General features: G+C 34.0%; 1 protein-coding gene across 2 annotated transcripts; it reads left to right on the top strand.

Annotated features, from left to right (window-relative positions):
* The first annotated feature begins 401 nt into the window (after positions 1-401).
* On the top strand, positions 402-22,256 carry LOC130630288 (receptor-type tyrosine-protein phosphatase F-like). Of its 2 annotated transcripts, XM_057443725.1 has the most exons (25): positions 402-559; positions 685-957; positions 8,651-8,923; positions 9,197-9,448; positions 9,650-9,916; positions 10,008-10,280; positions 10,921-11,208; positions 11,356-11,568; positions 11,964-12,059; positions 12,135-12,238; positions 12,344-12,524; positions 15,260-15,368; positions 15,508-15,686; positions 15,763-15,888; positions 16,328-16,504; positions 16,814-17,071; positions 17,730-17,836; positions 18,002-18,289; positions 18,452-18,570; positions 18,669-18,820; positions 19,017-19,348; positions 19,465-19,590; positions 19,986-20,137; positions 20,257-20,392; positions 21,060-22,256. In XM_057443725.1, exons 1-25 carry the CDS (start codon positions 511-513, stop codon positions 21,132-21,134), a joined length of 4,605 nt encoding a protein of 1,534 aa, XP_057299708.1. In that variant the 5' UTR covers positions 402-510; the 3' UTR covers positions 21,135-22,256. The 2 variants fall into 2 exon arrangements, with proteins under 2 accessions (XP_057299708.1, XP_057299709.1); XM_057443726.1 differs by lacking the exons at positions 11,356-11,568; positions 11,964-12,059; positions 12,135-12,238; positions 12,344-12,524.
* Positions 22,257-22,638: the final 382 nt, after the last annotated feature.

The raw sequence follows: 22,638 nt of genomic DNA, 5'->3' as shown, positions 1-22,638 counted from the left end.
GACTTCTTTGAAAAGACTAGCAAAAATGCGTCTTTTTGCTTTATACGATGCCGTGGAGACGATCTCTAAAGACCTTAGATAATAAGATTGATTAAAATAAATGAAGTTTGTATAACAAAACGAACTTTATAATTGTTGAAAATATTTCAATATAAAGACTATCGATAATAGTCCAATTATAGCTAATAAACGAACTTTGTATAAGCAAATCTTTATACAAATTTCATTGAAATAATATGAACTGCATACAAACTTTATTTTAAATGATACAAACCTTATACGAACTTGTAATTTTGATAATACGAAAAGGTTTGTATTACAAATAAAATGATACAAAAGATTTAATAAATGATACAAAGTTTTTTGTATGAATTAAACGAACTACGTACAAACATTTTGAGACGATACCTTAGTGCATCTCAAAATCTTTGATCACTAGAAAACACATGATTTATGTAATATACTATTGTGTATTTTTAGAAGTAAAAAATTCATTAATAACGTGATGAAATGATTTGGTTTTCGATATTTGTTGTAGTTCATCTCTCATTTGTACAAGGTTTGTTTATATTCCTATATAACTAGCTATATTGATATTTTGTTGCTGCTTCATAAAGAATTACTTGTTGTAAATAGACTATATACATTACTCTCAGCATAATTGTAATAACTTTTTCGATCTAGGAGTAATACCGAATCCTACAGTTGAAATTACAGAAGGCACTGCAACAGTGAATGCAGGCTCTAATTTACAACTCAACTGTAGCATTGAAACAGACATTACTGCTGTCACATTTAAATGGTTTAAAAATAATAGTCAAGTCCCTGATGAAATTTCGCAGACATTAAATATCACTAATATTACAAAAGAAAAAGCTGGTGTATATTCTTGTACAGCAAAAAATGGATCTGGTTCTGAAATGTCATCATCAAAAAATCAGAGCATAGTTGTTAATTGTAAGTTTTATATTCTTGTATTGCAAGACAGAGAACAACTTATAGTTTTTACTTTATAACATATATTCCAATGCTGTTCTCTGGCATTTTAGTCAGGGCATTTAAATTCAAAATGTCGGTACACGTCTTTTTGTGTACCTCGTAGTTTAAAAATGTGCATGAGCATTAAACCATGTTGTAATGGCAATCAGCAATGTAACACTGTATTTCGAGCTTTTTCATTGCAGGGCCCTTAGTCCAGCACTTGCCCCTTGGTTTCATGTTGTTGAGTACAGTCCCTTTTGGAAAACAAATTACGCACATTTTAATGGAAGTATATATCTGGTTTATCAACAATGAGAAAACAAGAGAAGTAAGGGTCATGAACAAATAGAAATCTGATTTAACCATTGAACTTAAAAGTACCGTATTTTCCGGTATATAACCCGCGGGTTATAAGTTGATTTTTACTACTTCCACCATTGGTGCGGGTTATAATGTGGTGCAGGTTATGTGATAAGTTTTATATTTTCTCTCATTTATTGTGAAATTTAAAGTTTATACATTCAATAAAGAAAATAGTACCAACGGTATAAAATGCGTACATTAATAACTGTATGCACGATCCTATATCTACGTAATCTTATTTCAACTACGTGATTTAATTTTTTTCACACAGTGAAATTGCTTTAACTTTCTATTGCTTGCCAGTGCTAATATTACGAGCTCTCTCTGAAACACAATTCTGGAGATCATTTTTCTTTTGGGTTGAATGTAATTCTAATCTATTTATATCTTTGCAATCACATTGAGCACATTGAAATGATTTGCTTCTGGTAATAGAGCAATATTGCAGGTATCATTTTTAGGTTTAATTGACACGTATTTCACAACCTAGTGCCCAGGACTTAATTATTAATTCCTGTTAAAAATATTGAAAAATGTTAAAATTGAAATAATAATAATAATTTTCTTTTTTATCTTCGCTACCTTCGAGAAACAGGTCACCACTAAAAATATCAAATATAAAATACAATTAATTAGACACACGCAATTATCTCCTCCTTATTGCCGCCATTCATTTTATCATGCACACTGTGATTGCTGCGATATAAAAAAATAACAAAATTCTATAAACATTAGACAAGAACGTTCAGACAATCCGTGATAATTATTATGTTTATTTTTATGCCAAAAAAACTTAAATATACATATAAGAAACAGAGATTTTACTTTAGGTTTATAACCTGATAGAATGGTTTTTTGTTTGTTTGTTTAATTGCATGGAGCAAGAGTTATTATTGGCTGAAACCAATGTCTACAAATAAAAAGAAAACAGCGTTGTCTGATTTAGTACTGTCGGCATTAGCAGAAGATAAACTTGTCAAATTTATTTGAATTCATTATTATTCCTGCAATCGGAGACAAGGAAGTTAAGACTGAGACAGTCGCTAGTTCAGACACTCGGTTCTCGTGTTTGGGGTTCACAAGTTTAAACGTCCCCACTTGTCTCCAGCATGAAAAAAACAGAAAAGACGCACATGTTTATAAAATGATTAGGCTAAGTAAAAATACGCAAACTTTTTTTCTTAACACGACGCAGGTTATGCAAAGAGGTGCGGGTAAATAAAATACATTGATTGAAATTTTATGCGGGTTATACGAATGTGCAGGCTATCTGATAACAACCAGTTTATAACTCCCTAAAAAAGCTGAGCTGCGGGTTATACGATATGCAGGTTATATACCGGAAAATACGGTAGCATAAAATTGACAGCGTCATTTTTTATGTGCATGGTTTTTTGTGCACATGCATGTACCTAATTTTTTAAGTCCTGTTATAGCTATATAAATTTTGTTCTGATTTAAAGGATGATTTATTTCATTGGCATTCATTAGTCTAAATTCTTTGTATTAAAATTATAATAAAGATATAAATTCACACATTATAATAAAGATATTAATTAACAAAAAGTTATAAACTGACCGTATACGTTATAAAAACAAATAACAGAATATATGTACGAACAAGAAGCCAACACTACTTCAAATGTCGCACTTATGATTACAACCTTACGATTACAACGCACACACAATTGCTGTAGAAACATATACTAGATAAACGCAAATGTGAAAGAGACTATTGTTGTTTTTTTTGTTTTGTGAATTGCTGGAGCATCTTTGCACTCATGAAATTCACGATTGTAAATTACTTGCCATTTAAGGTTCTAAATGTCAAAACGGACTTCTAGTCTACAACTTGCCTGAATTGTGCTATTAAGTGTTCACTTGCCGTTATTTTAAACGTTACTCATACATCAAAATTATTCAATTGTGTAAGAAAAGAATAGTTATCAGACGGTGCAGAGTGCAATATGATTTTTATTGTTAGAGTTCTTCTATTTGCACTCTTTATTTTCATCAGGCAAGTGAAAATAAAAGAACGAAAAAAAGCGATATTGTATGAAGAAACCAAATGAAAATTATAGTGTATCATTACCTTTAATATTTAAATTTGAGATATTGGTCGAGCATAGTTTCATGAAGAAGTGTGGTCTATGGAGATAAAGAAAAAAAGTTTGATTTTACCAGTGAGAAAAAAAATCGATTTTTTTTCTTAAAAAATGATTCTAAGAAATGGAAAAAAACCTTTCGAACAGTGGTGAAATAAACGAAACAACAAGCAACTGCAAATTCCAAAACCTTTTAAATAATCATAAAAAACGTTTTGTTATTTTTGTAATAATTTACTGATGCCTGCACACTTTTTTTCTGGTGGAGCAGGAGAGAGAATTGATTCTTTTGAGTTGTTTCTTTGTTTATAAACAGTGTGGGTGAAGGGTCTTGGGTAAAGGGTCTCTTTAAGAGACAAGAGAGGAGTTGAACATCCTCCATCATACCTTAGTTTAAATGGGCGATTGTAGAAGTCCTATGAAATGCCACAGTGATGGTGTCACTTTAAAAAAACACCTGGTCCAGTGTGTGAACGGTTGGCGCTAGGAAGGGCATCCAGTTGTAAAACAATGCCAAAATTCTTTATTAATGGCCGTAAGAACAGTTGATCAGACAAACTGCGTAAACAGGGCTGAAACTCTAAGGAGTGAAGGTGTCGCACACGGTGGGACAGATGTCAGGTGTAAGCATCGTCAGACTGTTACCCAGCTATCACATCACAAGGTAGATAACACTAGGTTAAGGACGGCTAGTGTATAAATGTTGGTACTCTGAGAGGTAGAGCAGGTGACGTAGTTGAAATGTTAGAACGTAGATCTGTTAATATGTGTTGTGTTCTGGAAGTCAGGTGGAGAGGAGCTTCAGTGAGATTTGTGGAAGGTAGGAGGGCAAGGTAAGCTTTTTTGGATTGGTAATAGTGATGGATATGGAGGAGTTGGTAATATTCGTTGCAGAAAAGTGGGTAGAAAAAGTAATAGATGTTATGCGTGTTCATAATTGTCATGTGATAAAGTTTTTGATAGGTAGTAGGATTGTCACTTTTCTGTCAGTTTATACTCCACAGTGTGGACTCAGTGAGGAAGATGAAGATAAGTTTTATGATGAGTTGATAGCAGTCACATCAAAGTTTGGAGACACTGAACTTGTCATGGTGGGCGGCAACTTTAATGGTGGTCAGTGTGATAGACATAGACAGACCTGGTGGTGGAATAATGAGGTTGACAAGTATATAAATAAAAACAGGAAACTTTGGAAAGAGTGGAAGTCAGGTGGTAGTAAAAATATTTACTTAGAAGCTAAGCATCGTGCTCGTACAGCAGTGTATAAGGCAAAATCAGAAGCAGAGAGAAACAGATTTGCAGATGTGTTAAGAAAGGAAGACCAGCGCAATGAGGCATTCAAGATAGCAAAGCAAATAAAGAAGACTAATCAAAATGTTGTAGGTGAGAACTGTATACGTAATGATGAAGGTGTTTTGGCTAGCGCGGAGGAGGAGAAAAGGGTAGCTTGAAGGAATTATTATCAGAGGTTGCTTAACACTGAGTTTGATTGGGATGAGGATAATTTGTCTGATGATGATGTTGTAGAAGGACCAGCTATGCAGATCAAGACAGAATGGGTAGTGGAGGCTATTAGGAAATCTTAACTCTTGCTAATCAGATTATAAAGGATGGTGCTATTCTGAGTGAGTGGCAGTTGAGTGTAATAGTGAATTGTCTCAAGGGCCAAAGGCGAGGGTGATGCATTAGAAAGAGGTAACTATAGAGGTTAGAAGTTGGTTGATCAAGTAATGAAAGTTATTGAAAGAGTGATTGATAAGTTACTTAGAAAAAGAATTGATAAAGATAAGATGCGATTTGGTTTTGTTCCAGGGCGTGGCACTACAGATGCAATATTTTTACTCAGACAGCTTCAGGAAAAGTATTTAGCAAAGAGAAAGAATCTCTATTTTGCCTTTGTAAATTGAGAGAAAGCTTTTGATAGAGTGCCACATAAAGTTATTTAGTGGGCTATGAGAAAATTAGGTGTGGATGAGTGGCTAGTTAAGATTATACAGTCTATGTACAGCAATGCTAGAAGTCGTGTCAGGATTACCGATTCACTTAGTGATGAATTTAGTGTAAATGTTGGTGTACATCAGGGTTCTGTACTTAGTCCTTGTTGTTTTTTCTAGTCTTAAGCGCTGTCGATGGAGTTCAGAACAGGTTATTCATTGTATGTAGATGATTTGGTTCTCATAGCTGAGTTGATGAAAGAATTAGTTAAAAAAGTTTGAGAAGTAGAAGAATCCTTTCTTCCACTTCTCAAACTTTTTCAACTAAGAAACTTTTTCAACTAGAAGAGAAAGGGCTAAAGGTAAACACAGCAAAGTCTAAAGTCATGATTAGTAGCATTACAGCCAAGTGTGACCTTGTAGTTGGAAAGTCACCTTGTGGAGTTTGCAATTTTTTGTCAGACCTGCAAGCATTGAGTACATAAGAAGTGCAGTAGTATTGGTGGAAGTTAAGAGCTGATATTCAGTTTGTATGCAAGCGTTGAAAAGGTGAGATTATAGAGAATGAAGTATTTCCGGCTTCAATGATGTACAACAGTGGCTCGCTAGAGATAGTTGAGAACTTCTGTTACTTAGGTGATATGTTGGGCAGTGAAGGGGGTGTTGGAAGAAGTGTTACTTGCAGGATAGTTTATGCTTGGAAAAAGTTCAGAGAGTTACTTTGTTTGTTGACTAGCAAAGTCTTGTCAATCGAGTTAAATGGTAGGTTGTAGGAGGCCTGTGTAAGAAGTGTTATGTGGTACGGTAGTGAGACATGGGTAGTGAAGCAGGAAGATCTTGACCGTTTAAAAAGGAATGATATAAGTTTGGTTAGGTGGATGTGTAACGCCAGTCTGAGAGACAGAAAGAGTTCAGATGAGCTAAGAAGCAGGCTAAGTATCCGTAGAATTAAAGATGTTATTCAGATAAGAAGATTGAATTGGCTGGGACACTTGGAAAGAATGGAGGAGGATAATTGAGTAAGAAAGTGTAGAGACTTGACAGTTCCTGTGGCAAAACCAAGAGGCAGATCGAGAAAGACTTGGGAGGAGGTTATAAGGACAGACTTGATACAGAGGAAGTTGAGTTTAGATCTAACACAGTCTAGTTTAGATTGGAAGAGGGTCATTAATATACCCCGTCCAACCCATGCTAGCATGGAAAACGGACTTTAAGCGGAGAATGAATGATGATGATGATGTGGTTGTTGAGATTAACAATGAGAGCTTTAGGAACTTCTTTTTGGTTACTGCTTTTCTAAGTTCTCAATATATACAACTGGAAAGATACTGCTGCTGTTGTTTGTCAAGTCCACTCGTTGTTATAACCATTTTTGAACTTTGTGTTATTTCATTTTTTTACGAAAGTGTTACATGCTAAATGGTTGGTGAATTTTATCGTTCCTCATAGATGTGAGTGTTCAATTATATTTCTCATTAAGGAATTTATCCTGTTTTTACCCACCAGTGTAGCTTTAAATCAACCTCTTTCTGAGGGTTTTAATTACAGAAAGGTAAAATAGTCCACGTGTTCAGAGCTTGTTTGGTTGTTTGTTAATGTTTGGAAAAGACTTACTGGCATCTTAGATCTGCTATGACAAATATATGTGATATAATTCTACTCCAACCTCTGCTTGGTAAGGTGAAATCCGTGATTTTAATTTGGTGGTGCTCTTGTCCTCCTAATCCGAATGGTTGCGTATTGTCTACCATAACGTTTTTTATAGCCATCAGGGTGTTCAGACATGCTGACCACAATCACTCAGATTGTTTTCTTCCTCCTGTGTTGCGCCCCATTCTACTTTCACACAACATTTCGGCTCTGGCTTCTAAAACAGCATGCGATGAGTTGAACTTTCTTGATATAAAATTGAAGAATGATAGCCCTTCTTTCACAAACCTGTCTATAGCAGCCTATATCATTGCCAAGGAAGATAATTGGTATTCAGCATCATTATGCTTTTTACCTCGGCAAAGAAATGTGACAAACTTCACCCAACTCTTTGGTGGTATCGTTTTAATATCTTTGTCTCTGCCTCTTGCAGTTGACAAAGATTCTATAACACGTATCAAGTTCCCAGTAGCCTTGGATGTTTTTTGTGTCCATAATAATTCAAATTCTGGTTAATTTTGACCACTCCTGCTATTTATGTTTACTTTCTTCATTTGTTTCATTTGTTTACTCTGTATCAGTTGTTTACAGTTTCGTTAAAAGGCATTTAATTGCTATTCTACCATTTTTAACTCGATTCTATTATTTACATTGTTTTTTTCAAGTGGATAACACCTATAGTTACTTCACTTTGTTTATTGAAGTCAATTCAATGTCATTATATAATTTGATGATGTCAGTGCACGCTTAAAGTTTTGTTTTATTTCCAAAGTAGGTCACTTCAATTTATCACTATTTATAGTGAATTATTAGTTCTTGAAAATACTTACACCAGAAACAATAATCCAAGGACAAATCCTTGAGAAACTTCTTAGAAATTAGCTATTATACATAGTCAATTGACATTAATTCATTATCCAATAAAACCACTGAATTTTATTTTTATAATCTTTTGAGTCAGAACAATTACTACTTAGCTTTTGTTATAGTGAATGCTGTTAAGGTTGACCTTGATCACTGTAAGTTTTTGCTGCAGTGGTTTTCGGACAGCACAAAAATATAAGTACTAACCTATCGGTAGTTTCTTCTAACAAACAAGTCTCTGGTTAAAAAATACATAAGGCTTATAATGGTGGACCCCGAAGGAGAAAAATTACTAAATAAATATAAATATTTTAAGTTTTGCCATTGTTTAAATCTTGTTATCGTGAATTTTGTTTTTCCCTTAAAAGCTGACCATAACAACAGCAATTTTTTGCTAATAGACCACTTTTGATTATTCGATTGGCTGATTACATCAACTTTTGGAAGAATTGTTATGACTCCTTATAGAATTTATTTTCTGAACAGTGACATTACTCCAAAAATCATAAAATAGCCTAAAATTAAATTTAAAAAATGCATTTTTTTAGATTCTCAATTTTTGAAATATCTTTCTAAGCAATGTGATTATTTAACTATTATAAATATTGATGGATGTTTTTATTAGGATATGTGTGTGGAGGGTATATATGGTCAATTTAATATAACAATTTCCAAAAGGACAAAACCCTTGCAGTAAGAGGTATTAAGCTGCAGAACACCAGGGTAGTGAAACATTCAACATTATTTACTTAGACTTGGAAAATGCAGGATTGACTATTTCACCAACATCGACAACTCCTAATGAAGGTGACAGTATCACTTTTAATTGTGGTGTGGATACAAACTTAAACCCAGTTTTTTATTCATTCCAAAAAGATGGTAATGTTATAACAACAGGTGGTAATAACGTCTTCATTATACCAAAAGCGAATGAATCAGATTCTGGATCATACACGTGCACTGTATCAGCAACAACAACATCTCCTCTTTCAGTCACGAGTAATGCTGTATCACTAACAGTGAATGGTAAGTTAATTCTTAAAAAGGTCTACATTTAAAACGTCAAGGATATGCAATAATTTGTTAATCAGAAGTTATGTTTTTGACTGACCCAGGGTTCAACTGGCTAAAAACGTTTCAAAGAAAGAAGAAAACACAAAGAAAAACTTGAAACTTATCACAGATTGGGATTTTTTTGTTCACTGATGTTGGCTACCATTAGTTTTTGTTCAAAGCTTTGTAAAGTTTACACAGCACCCTTGTTACTTTCTTCCAATTGAGTTTTCACTTTCTTTTTAGAATTGTTTCAAACTCCCACACTAGCTGCATCACCAAATAATTTAAATTCTGGTGAAACATTTACATTAACATGTACTACATCCTCACCAAGAAATATTGTGTACAAATTTCGAAAAGGTACTGTTGACTTGACACAATTTCAGTCATCAGCCGTATACAACATAACTACTCAAACTTCAGACAGTGGTTTTTACAGATGTATTGCACAAGTTAATAAGGTAGAGAAAGTGTCGTCACAAGTTACTGTTGAAGGTTTGTGGTTATTTAAAGCATCTGTAAAGATATCTCTACTTTTATGTTTATATGATTATTTATAACTATTGGTAAAAGGTTTACACACAAAAAAAATGTTTCCTTAAATTAAAGTTGTTTTGTTAATTTGGAGAAAATCAGTAGCAAGTTTAGAATAGCAAAGTATTAATTTCTTTTATTTAATAATCAATGTCTATCTAGTGACATTAAAAGTTTCCATCACAATCACACCAACAGTTGAAGGACAAAACATGAATATCACATGTAATGTGGAAGGTGGAGAAGAAGCACAATCTTTTAGTTGGAAGAAAAACAGAGTTTCAGTTACTGAAGAAACATCTAAAACACTTGTGGTACAGAATGTGCAACGTTCTATGATTGGGATTAATTATAGCTGTATTGCTACATCACAAGCTTCTAATCAAAGTAACGAAGCTTTTGCGACTTTGTCAAATGCCAATATATATTGTAAGCTTTTACCTTGTAATTGTTACAATGAAGAAAAACTTAAAAATTGAGATCATTTTTTATTAAAACTTTTCAATTTTTATTTTTATAGATAACGCCTCTGAATTAATATTCGCACCTTCTAATAAAAATGAAGGTAAAGTTGGTGAAAAATTCTCAATGACATGCTACGCAAGTGACTATGGAAACCCTCAAGCAACTTTAGCTTGGTATAGAAATGGTATTGCAACTCCTACTGAACAACCAGGTAAACTTGTTTCATATGACATCGATCCTGTAACAAGAGACAGCACTGGTGATTACATATGTAAAGCCAAAAACACAGCTGGTGAAGTTGAGAAGACATTTACTTTTACAAGCATAGGTAAGTTAAATCCAATTGTTTTTACTTAAAAGCCAAGGTCATACTGGCAATTAGTTAAATTTAGTTAAATATAGGTTATATCCTTATGTCATAGCTAATCCGAATGATTTTTGTAACTAATTACAGAAGGTACACTCATATTTTAGATTATACTTAAAATTAGTACTTAAATTGATTAGATTGCCTAAACATGTACTAAACATACACCGGTTAATTTATGATGTAGACCTAAAACTATTGTTTATCTTTAAGTAATTAGGAGTTTGGTTAATAATAATAAATTGGAGATGTTGTTAATAATTTTTTTAAAGTATAAATTTATACTGTCAGACTTGCTTTAGACTTTTCATTCTGAACATTATATAGTCTTTTCCTGCTGTATGTCAATGGGGAAAAAAACATGTGTACTAAAAGTCAAAAGGACGTTACCATGTTCTTTTGACTCTGTGCCAATGCTCTTAGTAGATAGCGGAAGGTTTTGTAAGAAGTTAAACATGGGACACTGAAATTCTTAAGAGAATTGATAAACTGATCATAAATTTTTGTTTAAAATTTTTAGTCAGAATTAAAGGTTAAACATGTCAGAAAATCTTCAATGTCATTTCCTTTTTTCTCAAATTTATACTTTTAATTTGTTTAGATAAGCCAGATTCTCCAACTTTAAATATTTCTTCAAAAACGTCAACGTCGATTACAGTTTTAATAACACCACCTGCATACACAGGAAATAAACCAATCACATATTACATGTTAGAATACAAAGGGGATGGAAAGAGTATCTCAAAAAATATAACAGACCTAACAAACCTGATGTATACTATACCAGCGTTGAAACCAGCAGTAGATTATCAACTAAGGGTACAAGCTGTAAATGTTATTGGAGCAGGAGAGTTCAGTGAATTTGTAATAGCAACAACAGGAGATGCTTGTAAGCTATGTTATATATTTTTGTGTATTACTTGTATAGATTGCTACTATATGATACCTATGTTTTCTTGCTGCATGGAATAAGCCATATTCCAAACGTGGTTATAGACGGCTTTGTGGCAATTGGTTTGTGTTTTTTTTAATTTAGCTCCATCAGCTCCAGGACAATTTGGTCATGACACCATATCTCGACCCCAAGAAATTACATTATCATGGTTAAAACCTAATCCTTCGAATGGTTTGATAACAAATTACAAAGTGTGTTACATACAAGATACCAATGATGGTATTAAAGTTGAAAACTCTGTTGAGAATTGCACTGATGTCGGTAATGTTACCGCATTTACATTAACAGGGTTAGGTAAGTGACTATATTGTTATTTAATAGGATTGGCTCAAATGTTTCTTTATTTTCACAAGCTTTTTTGGGTACCTCTAAACTTAGAGGAGGTAGATTATTCCTCCTTCTCCCCTATAACTTTTGATTCAGAATTGGTTGTACAATGAAACTTTGCATGTCTATTTTTTAAAATCATTTTGCTTTGAAATGGCTGGTGCTGGTACAGGTAACACCGAGCATTCCACTTACCTTTTTTCCACAAAAAGATCATTTTAAAGTAAACTCTTTATGGAATTACCACTGCACTCATAAAAGAAACAAGGAAAGTTTTAACGGGATACGGATGTTTTATTTTCAACCAAGTTAGTACATTTTGCAAAATAAATAACATTGTTACAACAGATTATTTTATTTAGGTTTTTACAATGGCTACAACTTCTCAGTCAGTGCATATAACTCTGCCGGTTTTGGTCAAAATGCTACTCAAACTCAAATATTAACACAGGAAGGAGGTTTGTGTTTTATACAATATGTCTTGTACTTTTTTGTGAAGATACCTTTTTCACTTTTGTGTCATGTTCATTCAGTACCTACCACAGTGCGAGACATAATATTGACTGCAACAGAAACCTCTGTAGAAGCAGAGTGGACACACCCAGAGCATCTTCGTGGCAAATTGTATGGTTATACAGTGAGTATTATTATTTGCTTTTCTAAAATTGTGTTTGCATTGAAATGACATCATGCTTTCTTTTAACTTTGAGTTGTCGCCTAACAGTGATTTTGCACTTCGTAGGTTAAATATCGTCTTTCGTCAAAAGATACAGAAAATGATGTCAACGAATGCAGGAATGAAACAAAATTATCATGTACAGTCAGCAACTTGCAGCCATTTCGTAATTACACGGTGATAATAACAGTTTTCAACAGTTTGTTTTCAAGCAAAACAAATGAAGTGACTCAAACTCTTGCTGGAGGTAAGTGATCAGTAAGATATGTTATGTCCGACTTTGTTGGATTTGTGCTGCAGGTACACGAATGTTTTTTTTAAACTACATTTATGTACGCTTTTGGTGACCAGAGGTGCTGGTTCTGCGCCCCACTCAATAAATTCTGATAGGCTTTTCCAAATGGAATCAAACTTGGTATACATATTTGTTTTAAAGGAAACCGGACTGGAAGAGAAAGGGCTGAAGGTAAACACAGCAAAGTCTAAAGTCATGATAAGTAGCATTGCAGCCAAGTGTGACTTTGTAGTTGGAAAGTGGCCTTGTGGAGTTTGCAGGAAAGGGGTTGGTAGTAACTCAATATTTTGTCAGACTTGCAAGCATTGGGTACATAAGAAGTGCAGTAGTATTAGTGGAAGGTTAAGAGCTGACATACAGTTTGTATGCAAGCGTTGCAAAGGTGAGATTATAGAGAATGAAGTATTTCCAGCTTTAATGATGTACAACAGTGGCTCGTTAGAGATAGTTAAGAACTTCTGTTACTTAGGTGATATGTTGGGCAGTGAAGGGGGTGTTGGAAGAAGTGTTACTTGCAGGATAGGTTCTGCTTGGAAAAAGTTTAGAGAGTTACTTCCTTTGTTGACTAGCAGAGTCGTGTCAATTGAGGTAAAAGGTAGGTTGTATGAGGCCTGTGTAAGAAGTGTTATGTTGTACGGTAGTGAGACATGGGCAGTGAAGCAGGAAGATCTTGACCGTTTAGAAAGGAATGATATGAGAATGGTTAGGTGGATGTGTAATGCCAGTCTGAGAGACAGAAAGAGTTCAGATGAGCTAAGAAGCAGGCTAAGTCTCCGTAGAATTAAAGATGTTATCCAGATAAGAAGATTGAATTGGCTGGGGCACTTGGAAAGAATGGAGGAGGATAATTGGGTAAGAAAGTGTAGAGACTTGATAGTTCCTGGGGCAAAGCCCAGAGGCAGACCGAGAAAGACTTGGCAGGAGGTTATAAGGACAGACTTGATAGAGAGGAAGTTGAGTTTAGATCTAACACAGTCTAGATCAGATTGGAAGAGGGTCATTAATATACCCCGTCCAACCCATGCTAGCATGGAAAACGGACGTTAAGCCGAGAATGATGATGATGATGATGATGAATGATAGCAATAAATTTTTGTTTATGTCAACACTTTTTCTGTGGAAAGCTTAAAATTTGTCCAAATTACTTTAGGTCTGAAATGAGTTATAACATTCTGTTTATATTTTCTGATATTCAAAAAAGTTATTTAACACATTTTTTAGTTTTTACAAAATTTTCAAAAAAATACTAAAAATCAAAAATTTGAATTGGGTTAATCGTGTATCCAAACTCTACAGATTGATTATAAAATAAAGTTATGTTACGAGTATTACGTTCTAATACTAACGGAAGTTATATATATTTTCCCTGCTATACTTATTTTATAGAAATTTAAGGTGTAGTTTTGAGTAATGGCCAATATTTGAAGCTTTAAAGTTGTGAGACCTAAAAATTTGGCATGCAGGTGTCTGATAGATAAATATGAAAACTAATAAAGTATTATAGCGATGCAGCATAGCGAAAAATTCTTTTAAGAAAACCGATAGGGACACCTCTCCGGACTGAATGGGCTGACTTCAAAAGTAGGATTTTCATGAAACGTGAAATAGACCTGTTTCATATGTAATTAATTTAATTTAACATCGATAATGACTGATGTTGTTATTCCATGTTGGTGAGCAAGGTGTGAGGAGTATTCCTACGAAAACCATTAAGTAGAAGAAACTGCTTGTTTAAGGAATTCAAACTTTCTGCCCATAAATAACTACTACCAGACATTTCAACATAATATAAATTAAATATTGTTTTTTTACTTTTTCTCTTATGTTCTATTAGGATGCTGTGTATTGTTTTAATAATTTCGGGTACATATAAAAGATTACGTTGCGAGTGCACCATTCAATAGACCTTTTTCCATATCCATTTTTGTTCCGCGAAATCTACATACCAAAATACTGAATAACATATATGAACCTATAAGGACATTAAGGATGCTCACATCTGAAATTCAGGCCTTTTTAAAATAAAAATATGTCCAAAATTGTCCTTTTTACTGGAGAAAAACCCTAAAAAATAGTTTTTTTAGAAATGTTTTTTTTATATGGGGAGATTTATGATAAGGTATATGCTCTATCAGTTTACATTACTTACAAACTGTAATTATTAAGGTTAACCATCATAATGCTTGATGCAAATGTACGATTATTGACAGTCGGTAAGAGAGAGAGAAAGAGTAGTAGGGTTTAGCGTTAGTAAACTGTATGTTAAGTCTAATTTAGAAGCACATATTAAAATATAAATGTATTCACATCATTCTAAAAATGTGAGTAGGTTAGGTTTAGCAAGCTAGCTAACATACACCGAAATATAGTCAAAATCTACATATTTCATTTTTTGTCATACCTTCACCCCTCTTTATAACTTTGTTAACAATTTGTTGATACATTCTTCAAACTTAAATTAGCTCATAGCTAATTTCGTTTTCATGTTATTCTGCATTTTCACATGCGTATTTCGCAGAATGAAACCGTATATGGAAATAGGTCTATGGATGTCATTTGTTTGCCAAAACCATAAGTTTAGTTAACGACCTGTCATTTATTATCCTGCATATACACAATGGTGCTGTTGAGTTGTTCTTGTAAAAAAAATTACTCTATCTGCGAGTAACTTATTTTTTTTCTTGTAGCACCACCACCTCTTGATAAAGATTTGCCTGATCCACCTGCTGATAGAATTGAGGAGACTAGCTTTGCGGTAAACATTTTAAAATTCAAGGAGACCAATGGTAAAATTGCGTAAGTACCAATCACCTTTCGTTTAGATTGATTACATGATGGTGGTTTTCAAAGCATGCTTGGGTTATTGTTAGATGTTTATTTTTTCTTGATTCGCTTTCAAAAGATGTGCTAAAAGTTTGTTTTTTTGTTTATTTAGTCATTATGACGTAATTGCAGTAAAACGAACTCATTCTTTATATTCTAAAAATCCTCAAGATATAAAGAACAACGAAATTAAAACTTTTGTTGTTGGACGTCTTTACAAGGTGGTGGACAACCAGTTGTTCACTGTTGGAGGAGGACAGACAAGCAAGAGAAAAAGACGAGCACTTGGCAGTAAGTTTAAATCAACCATAATATGAAGTGAGAGGAAATGTAAACCATTTAAAACTTCATATATTTTATTTTTTAGTTCCCAACAATGGTGAATTGGAAAAAGACACAACATATGTTGTTTTTGTTCGTGCGTATGTTAATGAAAATTTATATCAATCGACCAAATGGTATACACCAGTTAAAACTGCTGAAAGTGAAATAGGTAGAACATGTTTACTGTGATATCTTAAAACCAGTAAAGCGTGAAATAAGAAAATGACTAGAATAATGACTGTCAAATCTCACCTCTTGAAGCAAAGTGTAAGCTCATGACATCCATTAAGAAGATGTTCCAATTATATTCCCACCTTGTTATCACTTACTAACTTCAGCACTTCCTTAGACATTATAAATCATCAACTTGAAGAATTGACTTTCCTTAACTATATAAAATTATAAATTTTGCTGTGTTTGAGGCTAGAAACACTATTCATTTTATTAATGAATTTTCTCTTCAGTTCGTTGCTTAAGCATTATTAGATGATGCAGACACACGAATTGTTGGTGCTTCAGCAAAGAACTAAAGAGAAAATTTATTGATAAAATTTGGGTCTCCGTTTCACCTCGTCAAATTATATAAATCTACCATCATGAACATTTAGGCGTAGGCACAATCGTTGGTATTATTGTCGGCATCTTGATTGCGATTTGTTTGGTTATCATCATTGTGTTGTTGTTGAGAGCAAGAAAATCAAACAGAGACGATATTGACATTGTGGAAAACAAAATGAGGAAGAAACAAAAGTCGATACGTCATGGACCGTCACCGACTGATCGAGGTATGCTTTTGTTCGGATTGTAAGATGAATGAAAAAAAGGATGTGCAATTAGAATGCACTGTACTGTGATCTTACGAGATATTCAAGCCATCTGAATTGAGCCATATGTTTTTTTAACATGTGCGCTTCATTGACAAAAACACACCTGAGACATCGAGCATATTAATGTTTTATGTTCTTCCGTTGTTTTCGTCTTCCCTTCTACATGCCAAAGACTTACCTATTATTGATTGCAGTGTTATCACCTATGAAAGCAATGTCTATTGAAAGCTGCATAAGTTGATGTTTAAACGCCTCTTCTTGCTTTAGATCCAAGGATACCTGTACCTTTGAAACGTTTTGAAGATCATGTGAACCGCTTAAAAGCGAACAGCAATTATGAGTTCTCTCAAGAGTATTCAATGATCAGCCGTGAACTGGAATACCCTTACAGTCACTCTCGGAGCCAAGACAATAATATCAAGAATCGATATCACAATGTTCCTTCGTATGATGACACACGTGTTTTGCTGTCAATAATTGATGACGAGCCTCACACTGACTACATCAACGCCAACTATATTGGAGGTAGGTTGCTCTTGCATTGTCTGCAATACAGAGGAGTTTATTTATTTTAGTCAAACAATTGCAGTTTTTATGATTATTTACCAAGAATGTGTATAGTTTTCTTAAAGATTCTACAAAGTCGCACGAAGGCCGCCTACTAAACAAACCCCCAAATAAACAACTGCTCAAATAGAAAACCGCCTAAATAAAATACCGCCTAAATAGAAAGCTGCCCAAGTAGAAAACTGCCTTTGACGTTAAATTTTATTCTCTACCTAAACGTTAAGCAAGAAAGATGGATTCACACTTTTATAGTTTCTGGCATAAAACGCCATAGATTAGAACCACATTTTGACCTAAATGTCAACCACAAATTAAGAAGACAAGAAAACTTTAAAAAAGCCTTGTTTTGTGTTCATACCACAGCGTTCCTCAGTTACTCAGTCTTTACTCACTTATTCAGTGCAGCAACTATTCTCGACAACTTTGGGTGGAAACTCTCAAAGTTGTAGTAAAACAGATCTTTACAACCCTTTAATTACGAAATCAGTCTAAGTTTATTTTAACTTTGTTCTCTGTGATTTTATTCATGCCATCACCAACTGGCATTGCGACTAGCAAAAACAATTTACGTCTATTTAGTTTTTCTTCCATGTTTTGCAATGTTTTCTGTGCGTAGGTTTCGAACGTGAAAATGAATACATTGGTACGCAAGGACCTCTCCCGGAAACCATCTTTGATTTTTGGAGGATGACTTGGGAATGTGAGGTGACAACTATCGTTATGGTAAGTGTGGCCAGGTTACATATTTTATATAGACATTGTTCACTGTTAACGGGTCAAGTTATGAGACTGATTACCCAAAAGACTTAAGGATTAGGCTATACTGTGGTCCTGCTTCAGGCCGCCAGTGTCTATATTCGAACTTAGAAGGACTTGTTGTTTTTCTAGTTGACAAGATTGGAAGAGAAAGGTCGTGTGAAATGTGCGCAATACTGGCCGGATAGTGGTACTTTGTCATTGAAAGATATCGTTATAACCTCAACAGAGGTGCATAACTTTCCTGACCACGTGGTGCGAACCTTTCACGTGACTCGAACGGGACAAGCCATCGAAAGGATTGTGAAACAGTTTCATTTTACTGCATGGCCTGATTTTGGAGTTCCTGATGATCCTTCTGCTTTGTTGTCTTTTCTACGGAAGGTCAATAATTGGAAGGGAATGTCACAAGGACCAATTGTAAGTTAAAATTTGTCACGCTGTTTGTTTTTTAATGCGCCTGTAGATTTTGTTGTAACTGCAGAGAAGTGAACCAATGCAACTTTTTTAAGAAGTTGCACATCACATAGTTTGTTCTTGTAGAAAATTAAAAAAAGAACTGGTAAAATATGTTCTTTTCAGATTGTGCATTGCTCAGCTGGTGTTGGTAGAACTGGAACTTACATTACAATCGATACTCAGATCAAGAACATAAAAACAAATAAGGAAATAACTATATTCACCAACGTGACCAACATCAGGTAAAATTTGAATGTGAATTCAACTGTTGCTGTCTTCATCGCGTAAAAATTAGGACTTGCCAAGATAACGGTGAATATAAATATATCTTTGTTACTAGGGAACAGCGATGCTTGATGGTTCAGACAGAAGATCAGTACATCTTTATTCACGCTGCTCTGCTGGACTACTTAGAGTCTGGTGATACGGAAATCGAGGCAAACGCTTTGAGAGAGTATATCAAGAAGCAATCGCAAGTTGACTCGCGAACGGGTGAGTGTTACTGTGTTTACTTCTTAGCCGCGTCGTGTAAACATATTTTTATCTGAATCACTTTGTTATCCAAACCGTATAGAGCTTAGATGTATAGTGTTTAAGGTGATGTTACACTTACGATTTTTGAAACGCATGTGTTGTTATTGCCTCGCTTACTTATTGTTGTTACCTTACATTGACTTGGTTGTACTAGGTATGACCGGTCTTATGGAGGAATTTATTAAGTTGGCTAAAACAGACAAGAAGGACAAGTTCCAAGAAGCCAACAAAAATGTTAACCAAACCAAAAACCGTTACAAGAACGTCTACCCGTATGACGAAACAAGGGTAAGGTTGTCGCAACGACCAGGTTCCGAAGGTAGCGACTACATTAACGCGAATTACATCGACAGTTACGCTGCTAAAGATTATTTTATCGCTACTCAAGCTCCTTTAGAAAGTACGATAGGTGATTTTTGGCGTATGATTTGGGAGCAAAATTGCGCCACTATTGTTATGTTGTCGAAAGAAGTGGAAGGAGGACAGGTAGGTGTTGCATGATTTCTGGTTTTGTGCTTGCTACTTCACTGTATATATATTGACCTATATTCATATATTGACCCATATTCATCTTATATACTACAACATTTTTCTCAATGTAGGTTAAAGTTCATCCATATTGGCCACAAAAATCTTCATCCAAAGTTGAGCATTTTATCGTGGAACTTACATCAGTGACCACCTATGGTGATCATATTGTTCGCGAGTTGAAACTAACTAATACAGATGTGAGTTTTCAATTTCGCTTTTATTAATCTTGTGTTTAGTTCAAACCTATTTATATGCCCTTGTAAGGAAACCTTCATTTGTCACAAACATAATCGCCGGAAGTCTAACTCGGTATGGGAGTATCAAGAGGATTAAAAAATATAGGGATGACAGTGCAAGGAGAAAGAGAATAAAATAATTTATTTTGAGGTATAACATGCTGTACAAATAGAATTGGGTGGGGCATCATTCACAATCTCAATTCTAACTTTTCAAGTGAACTGCAGCTTTTTGACCAATTCTTTATGAAACTTAAACCATTTGTACAATACAGGAAATTTTGAAGGAAATACTTTCCACATATTGAAGGCCGTAGTATTATACAGTAAATTCTGACTTCGATTATTTCTTATAGACTAGTACATCACGAAATGTGAAACAGTTTCAATACACAACTTGGCCCGAATCTGGTTCACCCGAATCCGGTATTGGAATAATCCAGTTGATTGGTCAAGTTCAAAAATGGAATAGTTTGATTGACAACAAGATGATAACAGTCCACTGCAGGTGAGAGAGTCCTTACTTTTTCATTTTTGACACGTGTTTAACTTGCGCCTGCTCCTTGCCATACATCAATCAGAAAATCAAACACAAGGTATATAAAATCTTGTCTTTTATTTATTTAGCGCTGGTGTTGGTCGAACTGGAGTGTTTATAGCTCTTACAAACCTGATTGAGCGAGTCAAAACAGAAGCCGTGGTCGATGTTTTTCAAACAGTAAAAAAGATGCGCCAACAGCGTACGGCTATGGTGCAGACTAGAGTAAGTAACTCGATCCCTATCTATAATCGTTTGAAAAATTAGTGGAATAAATGCTTAATTTCGCAGATTATACAAAAAAGCAATGATTTCCGGCGCTACTATATTATATCCACGCACTTTCGACTTGTCAAAGTGAATCTAAGGTTATTAGTTAAATTCGATACCTCAAACTGTGATAATTTTTGCTGACGTCAGCATGGCCTATTTTCTCAATTTCGCGGACCTTTGCATTTTTGTGACACAGCGGAACCGCGGCCAGCGCGTTTTTAGCGCTCCTCATCCATCCTACACTTTGCTAAAGAAAAGCTCTCCCAGCTACCTCAAATAACTTCCATTTTCTAAATATTTATGAACAATACTGTAATCACCTTAATTCTACATCAGCTTTAACCCTGAATTTTTCAAGTTGTGGAAGAACGAGACTTCTTTATCTTGAGATATAAGCTTTAGAATGAAAATTTTTCTCGACAGAAAAATTGACAAAATTTAAAGAACTTTGCTCAAGTATGTTTTTATAATTTGTAATTCTTAAAGAGGTTAAAAAGGTTTTGCTTACGCGCGCCTAATTCAGATTTCTTCCCGCTGTTGTTGTTTCGTAAGGTCCTTGTTGCCGTTGGGTCACGTGTATGTTAATGTTGACATAGTGACATTTTTTCTTTATTTTTAGGATCAATACGAGTTTTGTTTCCGAGCACTTCAAGAATACATGGATTCGTTTGATTTATACGCGAATTTTTCTTGATTATACACGGAAGTTAGATTTTCGCAAAACTTTTCACATTATATGCTTTCATTCCAGTTTTTTTCTTTCTTTTTGTAATAAGATTTCATTTTGCGTAGGGACTGTAATAGGGACTGTAATTACCAATAGTTTATTCAGTGAAGGACAAGCTCTTTTCCAGTCTTTGTTGATGCACGTCTAGTTATGCACGCACCTGAGGCATAAAAAGAGGTTGTTACTTGTATATAGCAAAGGGCGATTTTGTTTTTTTAGGTAGACATGTGATAAACTTTCGTTTTACTTTCACACAAAGTCAAATGCGATGAAGTAAAATTAGATTAGAGCATTGAATCGCTTTTTTTTTGCCTCCGAAAAAATATTTATATTTTGTATGAATTGTATAATCATTATTTTTTCTATTTAATTTTATTTAAGCTGACGTCAATATTTAGACTGACCTATCTTTTTTAGAGGGAAATATTTCATGTTGTTTATACGCTTTTATTGTATCATATTTTTATGTGGAGATTGTTTTTAGTTTTCTTTTCGGTTGAGTTTTCTGAAACTTGAAATTTCACAGACATTGAATTTTGTTTAATCTAAGAAATTTCATCAATTTTCTTACATTAGGGGTGTTTATATTTTGATCACAGCCTTTTTAATTCATCGTCATCTGGTTCATGTTTTGGATTATGCACGTGTGTGTCATCTGTTTTGTTTTGTTTTCGATTTACACAGCAATACGATTGGAGGAATTTCTTATTTGTTAACATCCGTATTCTGATAATTGATTGGTCACTTTATGCTACTGATGCACGAGGAAATGTACTACAGGCGAATCTGTAAATTTTTTCACTGCTAACGGCTAATTAAATATAACTTTGGAATATATTTCTACTGAGTACAGTGGTCATCGGTTGTTTTAAAAAATAACGGAAGAGTCGTGCTTTTTTTACAATTTCTGTCGCCACCCTGTTTATGTCGATAATGTTTTTGCGTCCAATTCTTCTTTTATATATGTCTATGTTGTATATTATTTTACCAAACTAGCTTAAAGTTACTTATTTAAAAATATTTTTTATATTTTTTTTTTTTGGTGTAAGATTCATTCACTACATATATTTAAATATTTAATACACAAAAGACAGACTTATGATATGTCTCTTACTCCTGAAGCAAGTAATATTAACAGCAGACAAAAAAGAATGCGAATGAAAAGAATGTGAATTTAATGTTTGCGGATTTGCTTCGTATAGAAATTCCTGATCCTTTATTTCGTATTTTTTACCTCGTTTTTTTTATGTAAACACGGCACAAAATTGACTATAAACATAACATGTACGCAAAATATAAAATGTTTCAGTTTTCTAATTCATAATCTATACTTCCACGTTTTTTTAAAAAAATCTTGTATTTGTATATTTTTATTCTGCATTTTATAAAATTCTTGAGAACCTACCTTACGCGCCAAAATATCTTGTTGATGTCCGCTCCCGTTTTTTCGAAATTGACGTATACTTGTTTC

This window comes from Hydractinia symbiolongicarpus, chromosome 2, assembly GCF_029227915.1.
Source record: "Hydractinia symbiolongicarpus strain clone_291-10 chromosome 2, HSymV2.1, whole genome shotgun sequence".
In the NCBI taxonomy this organism is placed as follows: domain Eukaryota; kingdom Metazoa; phylum Cnidaria; class Hydrozoa; order Anthoathecata; family Hydractiniidae; genus Hydractinia; species Hydractinia symbiolongicarpus.
The sequence above is the reverse complement of the archived record's forward strand: the minus strand, read 5'-3'. Positions and strand labels throughout refer to the sequence as shown.